The sequence below is a fragment of the Eschrichtius robustus genome, chromosome 10, assembly GCF_028021215.1.
Source record: "Eschrichtius robustus isolate mEscRob2 chromosome 10, mEscRob2.pri, whole genome shotgun sequence".
NCBI lineage: Eukaryota > Metazoa > Chordata > Mammalia > Artiodactyla > Eschrichtiidae > Eschrichtius > Eschrichtius robustus.
The window spans coordinates 55,253,001-55,269,468 of record NC_090833.1 but is presented as its reverse complement, the minus strand read 5'-3'; the positions used below and the strand labels follow the sequence as shown (position 1 = coordinate 55,269,468).

The 16,468-nt window shown below is 38.6% G+C and overlaps 1 protein-coding gene across 1 annotated transcript in view; it reads right to left on the bottom strand.

Annotated features, from left to right (window-relative positions):
- Positions 1-16,468, bottom strand: part of SLC1A1 (solute carrier family 1 member 1) — a 76,417-nt gene that overhangs the window by 34,738 nt on the left and 25,211 nt on the right. Inside the window, exon 2 of the mRNA XM_068552793.1 lies at positions 3,004-3,144. Coding sequence (XP_068408894.1) covers positions 3,004-3,144 — 141 coding nt within the window. The remainder of the gene's footprint in view (positions 1-3,003; positions 3,145-16,468) is intronic.

The window sequence follows — 16,468 nt, the reverse complement described above, 5'->3', positions numbered from 1 at the left end:
TGACCTGCTGGATTTATAAAGGCTTTCAAAACTTGAAAACTGTTCTTCCTGTGTATTTTCCATAGCCATCTTCTGCTTTACCCTCCTGGTTCTGTGCTGGGTGGGGAGGCTGAGGACCACTGCAGGGTTTGGGGGAAGGACCACACACCAGGTAAAGGTGGTGCTGAGCTGCAGGAACAGGGAGCAGAGCTGGGGAGGAGAGGGGGAGGGAAACTACCAGAGGGAAGGCTGGAGGAGCACAGAGCAGAATCCATCCTACTTTCTTCTTCTGGAAGGAAGGAAGGAAAGAAAGAAGGGAGGAAGGGAGGGAGGGAGGGAGGGAGGGAGGGAGGAAGGGAAGGAAGAAAAAAAATACAAAACAAAACAAAAATAACGTGTGTTTGCCTTGAAAATGTGAAGAAAGCTCAGTGAATCACTTCTTCTTAGTATCAGGATCTAATCATTGTTAGCCATTTGGTTTTGATCCCAACTCTTAAAATGTATATACATTTTAATAAAATTTGGATTGTACACAATATCTTGTTGTTTAATTTGTTTTATCCTTCTACTTTATATTGTATTAGGAATATTTCCACCTTCATTAAATATGTTTCCAAAACAAAGTGTTTAATAGTTGCATAGAATCCTAACTTACAGGTATAACATACATTTAGACTGCTTATAATTTATCACCATTATTAAAAAAATGTTACCATGAACATCCTTGTACCTAAATCTTTGAACATATCTCTGGTTATTTCTTTGCGGTAAATTCATCAAAGTAGAAATACTACATGGAAAGATCAGAACATGCTCCAAACTGCCCCCAGAAAGTTTTTTCCAATTATACAGTAACTGAAAGTGAATGAATGAGCCCATTTTCCCATAACCTCGCCTTCATATTGTTATTATTTTTTCCTTTTAATCTGACAATCTAAAACACAAATATAGCATCATTGTTTCCATTCTGCTTTGTTTGTGTCCCTTGAATCTTTGATCATTTTATCACTTTATGTCAAAAGAATGGGTAGTTGTTCTGCTTTCTAACTCCTGTTTAACTGCTGGGTATTTGGTGAAGGAAAATTGTAGAAATTTCCAGACCTGTGCTACACCTTCAAAAAGCAGCTAGGCTATGTGAATGGAATGCTGAGGGTTGCAAATTATTTTCCTAGATTATTTGCAAGGCTGAGCTAGCACCCAAAACAGTCAGACTGCAAAAATCTCACTAGTTATTGAATACCAAGAGCAGTATATATTTTCAAACATCCTACAACTAGTATATGCATACATGTATTGTTACCTGGTTTATGGCATGAGTTTTGGATTTGCTGTCTAATCTGCATCAACTTTCCATACCTTCCTCCATAGACGTAAGTATCAATCACTAAGTAGTTTATGAACTTCGTGCAATTGCATGTAAAATACAGTATATATGTACAACTGTGAACACTTTTCTTGGGAAAGAGTCCAAAGCTTTCATCATTTTCTCAAAGGAGCCTAAGAAGAGATTAAGACTCTTCAATATGGAGAAAATTCTAAGGGGTTGTAACGGCAATGTCTACAGGGGAAGGCAGGTAATGTAAATGAGTGAAGTAGATGAGGTATTAGGCAATAGGGAGTGGTGGGGACTGTGGCATCCTCAAATGCATTTGCTCCAAGTAAACAGAGTAGCTGTTTCTCAGCTCCAAACCACTGTTGGTGTGTGGGAACATGGCTCCAATGTTTCCTGATCTTATTTTTTTTTCAGAGGAAGCCAGAAATCTGGATGCTTACATGAAGTCTTCCAAATTTTAAATGCTTACTATCACTTCTACAAATAAACAAACATTATATGGTACAAATGATTGGTCTGCTGATTTGGCCCTCTGGCTGCAGGGCCTAAAAGAAGCCAGTCATTTCAAAACATAATTATACTCTCTTTAGGTTTGTAATAGGCCAAGAACACCAACACCCAAGGGACTCTAGTCTGATTGGAGTTTGGCACTTCAAAAGGTCAATGGCCAAATCCACAGCTCAAGCAATGCATTGCTGAATGCAGAAGATACTGACACCCACCCTCCCTTCCCCCAGCCAATGTCCAGTACTCTACATAGATCAGTCCTAGGTCTCTTTAGTGGAAGTAGAGAAAAATGTTCTAGAAGAGGCCATGTCGAGAACCCTAATTGCCTGGTTGTATAAAACCATGATTTTCAAGCTGGCAACACTAGTGATTGCCACATTTTACCTACTGCCAGAATGAAGATAAGGACAAGAAACTATAGAATGCACAGAGAAGCTTACCATACCCAGACAAATGACATTTTTGTAAGCCAAATTAATATCTATCTACATAAAGGCGCTTGTTCTTTAAAGAGACCCTGCAATACAATGATCTATAAGGAAAAAATCATTTCCAAATTCAACTGCATCACAAGTTCAGATTTAAGAAAACCAGGTTTTTAAAATATGGTGCCAAGCCATCATTAAACCTTTCCCACAGCATGTGACTGCTGGTCCCCTGGGCAAATTTCCAAGGCAAGTATGTAGCAAGTTCTGAGTTCTGTGGAGGAGTGGATGTGAGTGAGAAGAGGGGACAGAGAACTCTGCAGGCTGCCGCTGACAGGGTAGGGGGCAGGAGGGATGCAACTGAGAAACAAACGAGTAAACTACTGAAAACATGATCAAGACTGACAACCACATTTTCCCTGAGGACACTGGCTGACATCCCATTGACCAAATATGCCTTTTCTTTTTCCTTCCTCATAAGACATTATACGGCTGGTCAAATGAAGATCTGAGCTGCAGTGGACAGTGCTACAGGCAGAGCAATGCCACAAAGCAATGCCACTTTGTGAATAATGAAATATTTCACTCAAGCAAATATACACTTTCCAAGTGAGGGGTGTTTTGTTTGTGTGTGTGTTTGTGTGTGTGTGTGTGATGCATCAAATGCATTTTGACTTTTTCCATAATAAGAAAAGAACAACTCAGGTGATGGGATGGCTCCTTAAATAATCATGGAGAATGTCAGTTTTCTCAAGGTACCTGTAATCATGCTGGATATAATTAATGGTAAAACGATGAGTTTCAGCATTCTCATTAGAATTTCTCCAGGAAAGGAAAAGTAGAATTTCTCCAGGTTAGAGAACTTGCTGTATTCTCGAACCAAAACGCCTATGGCAATCCCTAAGAAAAACAAGAATTGGAAAGAAGAAAGGAACAACATTGAGTTCTTCTGTATAAATTTCTATGGAAAAATACCACCCCCAGTGCAAATTTTAGTGGCAAGAAAAACAATTTTGATGATCTCCCATGAGTCTGTAAATGTTAGACTTAAAAAACAAATCACATTTTAAAAGGTAAAGAGTACAAGTACACATTATTCAGCAAATCTGGAAAAAGTATAGTTCATGTGAAAGCTTTTGTTTTCATTTCTTTTCTTCCCCTTCAATTATATTTATTATCATGACAAAACATCTAAGAATACTGTGAGAAGGAAAAAAAAGTTCACCTTAGTCAACCCAATATAACTATTGTTTTTACACACCACTTTTATTCTGTCTACCTATAGATATTTTACATATTTTATAGTTTACATATCAGTTTGTATTTTTCTCATATTCTTTTAATAATAATTTTAGTAATACTCTTCTCTTTTTTAATTGAAGTATAGTTGATTTACAATGTTGTGTTAGTTTCAGGTGTACAGCACAGTGATTCAGTTATACATATATATATATACACACACACACACACACATATATATATATATATATATATATATATACATATATATATTCTTTTTCAGATTCTTTTCCCTTATAGATTATTACAAGACATTGAGTATAGTTCCCTGTGCTATACGGTAGGTCACTGTTGGTTATCTATTTTATATATAGCAAGGAAATGTTCCATATCAAGAAACATACATTCTCTGAAAGCTTGCCTTAATGTTAATACGAACTTCTTCACTTGTGATGACTTTGACAACTAAAATTCACAAATTCTATCAGTAAATATTTCTTCTTTATCCTCTTCCAAATGATTCTAATAACGTCTAATTGGCTTAACCCCCGCCCCATCCCCAGGAACCCTCACTCCCTACTACCTTTTATTAACCAAGAAAGAATATGGGTTGGGATGACTCACACATCTTTTTTTTCTTCATCAACCTCTGATGGATGACATGCTAATTGGGAGTAAAATGACTAGAGGGCAGGAAGATTCAAGGAGGATATCACTGGATATGTTAATTCACAAATTCAAATAATTAGTATGTGAAAATTTAGAGTTATTTGTTAAGAATTTAGGGCAAATGAAAAGAGATGTGAATTATAATCAATACTAGAGTTTTCATTTAAATTCTGGTATACTTCTCATGCCCACTAGTAGACCAAACAGATGAACCACATAAGATACATTTGTGTAGTAACCTTATCTTTAGCTTACTTTTATTTTCCTGCATTAGCAGGTGGATTCTTAACCACTGCGCCACCAGGGAAGCCTTGGATGGGAGACATAAAAGAGTCCACAAGGAGAGAACGAAAAATGGAGCTGGGGGAATCAGGCTCCCTGACTTCAGACTATATTACAAAGCTTCAGTAATCAAGACAGTTTGGTACTGGCACAAAAACAGAAATATAGATCAATGGAACAGGATAGAAAGCCCAGAGATAAACCCACACACATATGGTCACCTTATCTTTGATAAAGGAGGCAAGCATATACAGTGGAGAAAAGACAGCCTCTTCAATAAGTGGTGCTGGGAAAACTGGACAGGTACATGCAAAAGTATGAAATTAGAACACTCCCTGACACCATGCACAAAAATAAACTCAAAATGGATTAAAGACCTAAGTGTAAGGGCAGAAACTATCAAACTCTTAGAGGAAAACATAGGCAGAACACTCTATGACATACATCACAGCAAGATTCTTTTTAACCCAGCTCCCAGAGAAATGGAAATAAGAACACAAATAAACAAATGGGACCTAATGAAACTTAAAAGCTTTTGCACAGCAAAGGAAACCATAAACAAGACCAAAAGACAACCATCAGAATGGGAGAAAATATTTGCAAATGAAGCAACTGACAAAGGATTAATCTCCAAGATTTACAAGCAGCTCATGCAGCTCAATAACAAAAAAACCAACAACCCAATCCAAAAATGGGCAGAAGACCTAAATAGACATTTCTCCAAAGAAGATATACAGATGGGCTACAGACACATGAAAGAATGCTCAACATCATTAATCATTAGAGAAATGCAAATCAAAACTACAATGAGATATCATCTCACACCAGTCAGAATGGCCATCATCAAAAAATCTAGAAACAATAAATGCTGGAGAGGGTGTGGAGGAAAGGGAACACTCTTGCACTGTTGGTGGGAATGTAAATTGATACAGCCACTATGGAGAACAGTATGGAGGTTCCTTAAAAAACTACAAATAGAACTACCATACGACCCAGCAATCCCAATACTGGGCATATACCCTGAGAAAACCATAGGTCAAAAAGAGTCATGTACCAAAATGTTCATTGCAGCTCCATTTACAATAGCCAGGACATGGAAGCAACCTAAATGTCCATCGACAGATGAATGGATAAAGAAGATGTGGCACATGTATACAATGGAATATTACTCAGCCATAAAAAGAAATGAAATGGAGGTATTTGTAATGAGGTGGATGGAGTTAGAGTCTGTCATACAGAGTGAAGTAAGTCAGAAAGAGAAAAACAAATACAGTATGCTAACACATATATACGGAATCTAAGGGAAAAAAAAAAAAAAAGGCCATGAAGAACCTAGTGGCAAGACGGGAATAAAGACACAGACCTACTAGAGAATGGACTTGAGGATATGGGGAGGGCGTGGGGTGAGATGTGACAGGGTGAGAGAGTGTCATGGACATATATACACTACCAAATGTAAAATAGATAACTAGTGGGAAGCAGCCGCATAGCACAGGGAGATCAGCTCGGTGCTTTGTGACCACCTAGAGGGGTGGGATGGGGAGGGTGGGAGGGAGGGAGATGCAAGAGGGAAGAGAAATGGGAACATATTGTATATGTATAACTGATTCACTTTGTTATAAAGCAGAAGCTAACACACCATTGTAAGGCAATTATACTTCAATAAAGATGTTTAAAAAAAAAAAAAAAGAGTCCACAAGGAATCATTTAAAAGCAATCAAAGGTGACAAGCACAATGAATAGGTTACTGTATTTAGTAATGAAAGCTTTCTATCAAGCTTGTTCTTGAAGTTAAGTTACCACAAATTATATTCTGATATTTGTTATTTTACTGAAAAGGAGAATATAAATGCCAACCAAAACCTGGAAAAGCAGTTGGGAGATTCACCCTGGGCCAGAGATGTCATCCTGGGACTCTCAAGAACAAGTAGCTGGTGAATGACCTCAGCCAGGAGTTATGCTTGTGAATGGGTATGCTTTATCTTGGTCTCAAACACATTTGGAAAAATGAGATGCAAGATAAGAAAAAAGATCACTGGAAGATTTGCCAGGTTCCAAGATGAGGTCAGGATTTCACAGGGCACAGTCCTTCCCTACCCTTTTCCAGAGTCAGAACCTTGGACTGGATTAAGGAGCATGGAGAGGTCTCCATAGCCAAAGGCTGCTGGGAATAAGTGCCTGCCTGGGGGTGCACAGATCAGACGCACATGGTAGGGCCACTCCCAGAACTAGGGAAGATGAAGATCAAGAACCTCCCTGAATGGTAAAGCTCTATGGAGGTCTACAGCAGGGCCAACAAGTAAGCCCAAAGGTAAAATTGTTACGTAGACCTCTGTAGCCCCCTTAATTACCAGGAATTCATTCTTGGCTGCCTTCCCCCACACAGGCAGGAAGATCCCAAGCAGGTACTGACACAGCTTGGGAAGAATATGGTGTTAGAAGAGTAGGCTCAAGTTCTGGTTCCACCACTTACAAGGTGCATAACTTGGGCCACAACTTTAACTTCTCCCGTTGTCAAGTGGTGGGATTGGAGGTAGGGCAAAAAGGTTGAATTACATGTCTTCAAAGGTTCCTTCTGTGGCCCAAGATGCTGTGAGCATCACTGAGCCTTGGTGTCCTCGACTTTAAAATGGGATCATAAAACAAGCTCATTAGTGCCTGGAGAGTTCGCCGTGCTTTCTCCAGTTTTTTTGCGAAAAGTAAGTATATTGGTAAAATGGAAGGGAGAAACTAGGGAGGAAAACAATTAAGACCGCAGCTACAGATTTCTTCTTCAAGTTCAAAAACTTAAGCTTAAAAGATACACAGAATGTCATCTCTTCATGCCCATGTTGTCCCAAACAACAATTGCCAGTCCAGTAGCCCTATTTTGGAAGCAATGGGGTGATTTTTTTTCCTGCAAAGTTTATAAAAAATTATTGTTCATGAAATAGTTCTGGAGATCAAAATAAAAGACAAAAGTCATAAATAATTAATTACACCAACCTATCCACTCCTTTCCCCTCACCATTTTCCAGGTCCCACTCAGTCTTTGTTCTGATGCACACGTGTTTTTAATAGTTATAAAAATTAAACCTGGGGATAGTAGCTGAACTGCACTTGATTCAGATTTATGAAAACAGCAGTGTTCCTGTTTTAGGGTATTTGCAAAAAAGAGATTAAAGTCTTCTGTGGTTTTTTTTTCAATCTTTTTCAATTTATTAAGGCTTGTTTTACCGCCTCACATATGATCTAGCTTGGAGACTGTCCCATATATTCCTTTTTGGGTTTTTTTGACATCTTTATTGGAGTATAATTGCTTTACAATGGTGTGTTAGTTTCTGCTTTATAACGAAGTGAATCAGCTATACATATACATATATCCCCATATCTCCTCCCTCTTGCATCTCCCTCCCACCCTCCCTATCCCACCCCTCTAGGTGGTCACAAAGCACAGAGCTGATCTCCGTGTGCTATGCGGCTGCTTCCCACTAGCTATCTGTTTTACATTTGGTAGTGTATATATGTCAGTGCCACTCTCTCACTTCGTCCCAGCTTACCCTTCCCCTTCCCCGTGTCCTCAAGTCCATTCTCTACGTCTGCGTCTTTATTCCTGTCTTGCCCCTAGGTTCTTCAGAACCTTTTTTTTTTTTAGATTCCATATATATGTGTTAGCATACGGTATTTGTTTTTCTCTTTCTGACTTACTTCACTCTGTATGACAGACTCTAGGTCCATCCACCTCATACAAATAACTCAATTCCGTTTCTTTTTATGGCTGAGTAATATTCTGTTGTATATAGGTGCCACATCTTCTTTATCCATTCATCTGTCGATGGACACTTAGGTTGCTTCCATGTCCTGGCTATTGTAAATAGAGCTGCAATGAACATTGTGGTACATGACTCTTTTTGAATTATGGTTTTCTCAGGGTATATGCCCAGTAGTGGGATTGCTGGGTCGTATGGTAGTTCAATTTTTAGTTTTTTAAGGAAACTCCACACTGTTCTCCATAGTGGCTGTATCAATGTACATTCCTACCAACAATGCAAGAGGGTTCCCTTTTCTCCACACCCTCTCCAGCATTTACTGTTTGTAGATTTTTTGATGATGGCCATTCTGACTGGTGTGAGGTGACACCTCATTGTAGTTTTGATTTGCATTTCTCTAATGATTAGTGATGTTGAGCATCCTTTCATGTGTTTGTTGGCAATCTGTATATCTTCTTTGGAGAAATGTCTATTTAGGTCTTCTGCCCATTTTTGGATTGGGTTGTTTGTTTTTTTGATATTGAGCTGCATGAGCTGCTTGTAAATTTGGAAATTAATCTTTTGTCAGTCGCTTCATTTGAAAATATTTTCTCCCATTCTGAGGGTTGTCTTTTTGTCTTGTTTATGTTTTCCTTTGCTGTGCAAAAGCTTTTAAGTTTCCCGTTTGTTTATTTTTGTTTTTATTTCCATTTCTCTAGGAGGTGGGTCAAAAAAGGATCTTGCTGTGATTTATGTCATAGAGTGTTCCGCCTATGTTTTCCTCTAAGAGTCTGATAGTGTCTGGCCTTACATTTAGGTCTTTAATCTATTTTGAGTTTATTTTTGTGTATGGTGTTAGGGAGTGTTCTAATTTCATTCTTTTACATGTAGCTGTCCAGTTTTCCCAGCATCACTTATTGAAGAGGCTGTCTTTTCTCCACTGTATATTCTTGCCTCCTTTATCAAAAATAAGGTGACCATATATGTGTGTGGGTTTATCTCTGGGCTTTCTATCCTGTTCCATTGATCTATGTTTCTGTTTTTGTGCCAGTACCAAACTGTCTTGATTACTGTAGCTTTGTAATATAGTCTGAAGTCAGGGAGCTTGATTCCTCCAGCTCCGTTTTTCTTTCTCAAGATTGCTTTGTCTAGAGAAATTAAGGAAACACTCCCATTTACCACTGCAACAAAAATAATAAAATACCTAGGAATAAACCTACCTAAGGAGACAAAAGACTTGTATGCAGAAAACTATAAGACACTGATGAAAGAAATTAAACATGATACAAACAGATGGAGAGATATACCATGGTCTTGGATTGGAAGAATCAACATTGTGAAAATGACTACACTACCCAAAGCAATCTATAGATTCAATGCAATCACTATCAAACTACCAATGGCATTTTTCACAGAACTAGAATAAAAAATTTCACAATTTGTATGGAAACACAAAAGACCCCGAATAGGCAAAGCAATCTTCTGTGGTTTTTAATCAAAGCCCCAGAACAGTTCTCTGGTACACAGATCGAATTTGTTTTGATTAAATAAGAATTATTGGCAAAGGAAAACATATTTTTTATTATCACTGAAATAGTTATCTAGCCATGCCATCATGCTATGCACTATTTTAAGCACTGGATTAAGCCCCTCAGGAGCTAATCTAAGATGAACATTGATAACCAGAAAATAAAAAGTATGGAATGAATAATGTTATTAACAAATGACTATGTGCATACACTCAATAGATGGAAGGATGGTTTCTCTATCTTATCCTTCCACTGAAATATACCTGTCCCTTTTTCTCATCTTTTTCTTTGGAGCTGAGCAGCTTCACCAGTGCAAGCTCTTTACATGAACTTAGGCTCAAAAAACAGATGCCTCTGTGTCTGTATAGCTTTTATTTTTAAGCCCTTAAAAATATATTTACTGCACAAGCAATGTTATAACAGCTCTCCTGGAAATCAAAAGTCGTAAAATTCACCCACAATCTCATCAACTCAAATATATGTAAAGTGAAATTGTTTTCATTGTTCATATAGTATTATGGTTAATCATAATACAAAGATTAACAATCAGTGAGTACATACTATATGTCAGACTGTGCTAAACACTTAGAGTGAATTACCTCTTGCATATCTCTTGTAATTCTGAATGGCTTATATAATTACAGGGTTTTGAAATCAATAAAACACCAATCTGGGTATTGCTGTGCAGGTGTCTTGTAGATGTGGTTAACACCCATAATTAGTTGACTTTAAGTAAAGGAGATTATCCCTGATCATCTAGGTGGCTCATCCAATCAGTTGAAGGCCTTAAGAGCAAAACCTGAGGTTTCTTGGAGAAGAAGGAATTCTGCCTCAAGACTGCAGCATCAACTCCTGCTTAGTTTCCAGCCTGCCAGCCTGCCCTTTGGATTTCGGACTTGACTCATCACATGAGCCAATTCTTTAAAATAAATCCCATGTAGGTGTATATAAAGAGATTCTATTTCTCTAGAAAATCCTGACTGATAAATAGTGGCATCTGTGTCTGGATCCTTTCAACTAGCATAAAGTTTTCAAAGTGCATCCATGCTATAGCATGTACAGGTTTTTGTTTTGTTTTTGGTATTTCTCCTTTAACATTATATCACAGGCATTTCCTCATGTTACACATCTCCACCTTTTTAAAATGCTGGATAATACTACTTTGGATGGACATATTTCTTGACCATCACCCAACTGTTAGACATGTCATTTCTTGACAACTTTGCTGAATGTTATTGACTTTACCTAACCACCAAAGAGTACAAGCATAAAATATGATGAAAGGCTTGAGTTACTGTCCGTTTTCAGGTTCAAGGGAAGGAAGTCACATTAAACACATTCTTTGTAGTATATGAATTCAAGAAAAAGCAAAAACAAAGAACTTCTATTGACATCCAACTATATGCCCAGTACTGCACTGAGTGCTAGAAAATCTGAGGGAGAGGAGTTAAAAAAAGAATACAATTTTATTATTATTGCAATAATAAATATTTTCCATCCATCATGGATGGATCTGTCCACTATCAACAGGAAATGTGGTTTGCACTGTTTTGTCAATAGCCATGATTGTTTACATTGAGTCTTTTATCCCTTTTTGTCTACTACCCACAATTAAGAATTTAGTCTGACTCAGGAAGAAAGTTGATTCTGGTGAGGATCTAATAGGTTTCTGTGTATGTCTCTATCCATTAAAATGTATAATGCTGTTTGTATGTGTTTGAAAATTTGACTTACATGGTATCAGTCTGGATGTATTTGTAATCTGCCTTTTCTTTTTGAAATTTTTTCATTACGTCTTTGAGATTCATTCATATTAATGCAGGTGATCCATTTTAAGTGCTGTTCAGTATTCCATACCACACTCCCTATTGTGTTTCTGTTTTCTATATCATTAAATTCTGCTCTTATCTAATGATTTATTTCCTTCGTTTTTTATGCTTACCCTATTCTTTTTCTAACTTTTTGAGTTGACTGCTTAGCACATTCACTTGTTTTTTTCAATATATGCATTTCCTTCTAAATTCTGTGCGTGAGTCCTATAAATTATTATATAGTATTTTCATTGTTGTTTAGTTCTAAATGTCTTATAATTTCTATTATGATTTCTTCTTTGAACTGTACATTCTTTACAAATATGTTTCCCAGTATCCAAATACATGGGGATTTGGGGGCTTTTTACACTCCTTGTTATCTCTCTGTGATGAATTTGACTGAATTTCTCACACTACCTTCCAGTTTACTAATCTTTACTTCAGGCGTATTTACTGGATGTTTAATCTTGGGCAAAATACTGATCCGGCTGCCTGTGCCTCTATTTTCCCATCTGTAACAATGGGCATAATAAAATATCAACCTCAGAGTCATTGGGAGATTTAAAAATGAGACTATACATAAAGTGCTCAGAGTAAACAGTACCTGGCTCATATAGTACATACACAATAAATGTTAACTATTATTATAGGTAATACACTCTTCATAGGGTTTCTCATGAAATCCTCAAAACAGCTGTGGCTCTCACAGGTGAGTCATGGTCACAGAGCTCAAAGCATGGTCAGGAGTTGAGGAGAGAGATTCAGGTAAAATATTTTCAGTGTGACTAAATTTACAAACTTACTCTCTTAGTCTACTGTGTTTACTTTGGTAAAGAAATATTTCCTTTTATCCTATAAATGAAAAAAATGTCAGGGTTAAAATAATGACACCTAAAGGACCCATTAAATGTACCGAATGGAATGTTTGTTCATTTCAATACCACTTGACATCACTGAAATAAAAGTCTCAGGATCTTGGTAGCACCAGAAGAAAAGGCATTTCGATTTTTTTTTTTTTTTGGTGTCTTCTGAAATCATTTTCATTGCGATTCAATAACTTAATTAAATTCTGCAAATATTTACTGTCCAAAGGACGTTAGGTCCAGCAGTGGGAGTAAAGATATAAAAATGGATGGCATAAGACCCCTTCCCTCAAGAAGCTCCCAGTCTAAAGAGGGCCAGTCACAGATATAACTGAGCAGAACCAGAGTCCAGGTGGGGAAAGGACTAACGCAAGGAGGGAGCAGGAGCTCTGGAAAGACAGGGAGGCAGGGGAGAAGGAAGAGGAGAAGAATGAGGAAGGCTCAAGAGTAAACACAAAGAGAGAACTATTTCAGGATTTCTATGAAAATGTTTGCAAGTCTGAGAGCACATCAGGGAAATGCCACTTATGTTTCTTCATCCAGCAAGGAAAGGAAGTTGCAGTCAGTACAGCTGGCATTAACATCACACAGGCCAACCCATGGAAGCCGGAAAGAAGGAGGAAGACTGTTCAGACACACAGATTGAGTAACCACATGAGGTGAGCAGCAACAGGGAGACTGGGACCTGAATACCTGCTTCTTCAACTTCGACGTGCACACACTCACCTGGGGATTTTGTTAAAAGGCAGATTCAGTCAGCGGGACCATGCTTTGAGTAACAAAGAGGTAAATGAGCCTGGCAAGGGCATCCACAGGACTTTGCAGTAATGGTGGCATCCACCTCAACAGAGCAGAAGGACCCTGCCACCAGCCTCAAGCCCAGCGCAGTGAGGACCAGCTCCAACAACACACGAGCAAGTGGGGCTGCTCCTGTAGAGGCCCTGGACACACAACGGTTCCCGCTGACTCCTGGTCTCTCACTTAGCCACCCTCTTCAACCTCAGAGGAAAAGCTTCCTATGAAGCCGCCTCAAACTGGCAAACTCATCTTGACTACAAGAAATGTGCCCTAATGATGGCTGATGAGGGGATGGGAGCTCATCTGCCCCAGAATTTTTCTTTAAGAGCAAAAGACAACCCAATTCTTAAAGACGCAGACGTAAAGAATGGACTTGAGGACACAGGGAGTGGGAAGGGTAAGCTGGGACGAAGTGAGAGAGTGGCATGGACATATATACACTACCAAATGTAAAATAGCTAGCTAGTGGGAAGCAGCTGCATAGCACGGGGGAGATCAGCTCAGTGCTTTGTGACCACCTAGAGGGGTGGGATAGGGAGGGTGGGAGGGAGACGCAAGAGGGAGGGGATATGGGGATATATGTATACATATAGCTGATTCACTTTGTTATACAGCAGAAACTAACACAACATTGTAAAGCAATTATACCCCAATAAAGATGTTAAAAAAAAAAAAAAAGACAACCCAATTCTGAAGCAGAAATGTTTCCATCCCACCACGGATAAAAATGCCATAAACCCTCAAGTTTCTGCCCCCACCTGCATCCTCTGCCTCCAGGGCACCTTCCATTACGAGGGATGGTGACCATGGCTTTCCTCAAGGCAGCGGGGAGGATTAATGCATGACCTCAATGGCAAAACCCGCAGAGAACAAAGTTCTTCCTTCCCACCCCAATCTCCATTCTTTAGTGAAAGTTCTGATGACCTTCCAAATACTAATAGGTAAAAATGAGGTTAGGGCCTGGTAGAGACCACAGAGCTTCACAGTACGGCAACAAAATACAAATTTCTTGAAAACTTTGCTTTGTAATCAACTCAAGAAAGGCAGATAGGGCTTCCCTGTTGGCGCAGTGGTTGAGAATCTGCCTGCTAATGCAGGGGACACGGGTTCGAGCCCTGGTCTGGGAAGATCCCACATGCCACGGAGCAACTAGGCCTGTGAGCCACAACTACTGAGCCTGCGCGTCTGGAGCCTGTGCTCCGCAACAAGAGAGGCCGCGACAGTGAGAGGCCCGCGCACCGCGATGAAGAGTGGCCCCCACTTGCCACAACTGGAGAAAGCCCTCGCACAGAAACGAAGACCCAACACAGCCATAAATACAAAAATAAATAAATAAATAAAAATTAAAAAAAAAAAAAGGCAGATATACAAATCATATATCAGGTAAGGATCTAGTACCCAGAATATATAAAGAACTCTTACAACTCAATAATAAAAAGGCAACCCCAACCCCAGTTTTTACAAATGGGCAAAGGATTTTCTCCAAAGAACATATACAGATGAACAATAAGCACGTGAAAAGATGTTCAACATCATTCCTCATTAGGGAACTATAAATCAAAACCACAAAGAAACACTATCTCACACACATTAGAATGGTTATAAAAAACAAACAGAAAATAACCTATGTTGGTGAACAGGCTTTCCTGGTGATGCAGTGGTTAAGAATCCGCCTGCCAATGCAGGGGACACGGGTTCGAGCCCTGGTCCGGGAAGATCCCACATGCTGTGGAGCAACTAAGCCCGCGTGCCACAACTACTGAGCCTGCGCTCTAGAGTCTGTGAGCCACAACTACTGAGCCCACATGCTGCAACTACTGAAGCCCGCGCACCTAGAGCCCGTGCTCCACAACAAGAGAAGCCACTGCAATAAGAAGCCCATGCACCGCAACGAAGAGTAGCCCCTGCTCACCACAACTAGAGAAAGTCCGTGCGCAGCAACAAAGACCCAACACAGCCAAAAATAAAACATTAATTAATTAATAAAAAAAAAATAACATATGTTGGTGAAGATGTGCATGTATGTAAAATGATACAGCCCCTGTGGAAAACTATTTGACAGTTCCTCAAAAAGTTAAACATAGTGTTATCATATGACCCAGGTAGTGTTACAATTGATGTAGGCAATTCTTCTCCTAGGTATATACTGAAGGGAATTGAAAACATATCTTCACCAACAACTTGTACACGAAATGCTCATAGCAACATTATTCATAATAGCCAAAAAGTGAAAAACAATAACTGTCTATTAACTTATTATTGGATAACAAAATGTGGTGTATCCATACATTGGAACAGTATTCAGCTACAAAAAAGAATGAAGTACTAATACGTGCCACAGCATGGATGAACCTTGAAACTTTATGCTCAATGAAAGAATCCAAACACAAAAGGCCACATATTATATTATTCCACTCACATGAAACGTCCAGAATAAGCAAACCCAGAGAGACAGAAAGTAGATTAGTGGCTGCCATAGGATGGGGGTCCAGGATAGGGACTGACTGCTAATAGGTATGAGGTTTCTTTTGGGGGCATGACTTAAAATGTTCTGAAATTAGACAGTGATGATGGCTGAACATCACAGTGAATATAATAAAAACCACTAAATTGTACACCTTAAAATGGTAAATTTTATTTATGTTATATGAATTTTACCTCAATTAGAAAAAGCAAACACATACTCTCAAACTAAATTGATTTTAAAAACTGAAAAAGAGAAAGGCAGGTAACACTAAATGTGATTCATTTACATTTTGATTGGTTGACAATTTGAAGACTTTTCCATGGGGTGGGAGAGAAGACAAAACCATAGGGAGACTTCTTTTTTTCCTTTTAGTTATCATACTAATAGCACAAAGACTGCCAAAGATGCAGCATTTTGTTCAAGTTTTCACTTAGTATGATATGTATAAGCTTATCAGATCTGAAGGCCTTACCATCTGGAAATACCAATTTGAAAACCCAAGTGATGCCAGACATGTTTATTAACAGCTCAGAAAGAAGATGATCAATTTAAAGAAAAGTTGTGATTACAGATTGTAGTTCATAGCCCACAAAGGAGATGTTTGAGAGCTTAATTTTTAATTATAGGTTATAAAAATCAATCAAAACAACCAATAGAAAACCAGGATTAATCTGAGAACAATATGACCTGAAAATCCCTGCAGGAGAAGAAAAATCAAACTAATGACCTAGAAAAAAGTCAGCTGTCATTAATTAATGACTTGAGTCCCTGCTGCATACAACCAGTTTGCTAAGCTCTATGGAGGATACACTTGTGGTCCTGGTCCTCATCTGGCTTA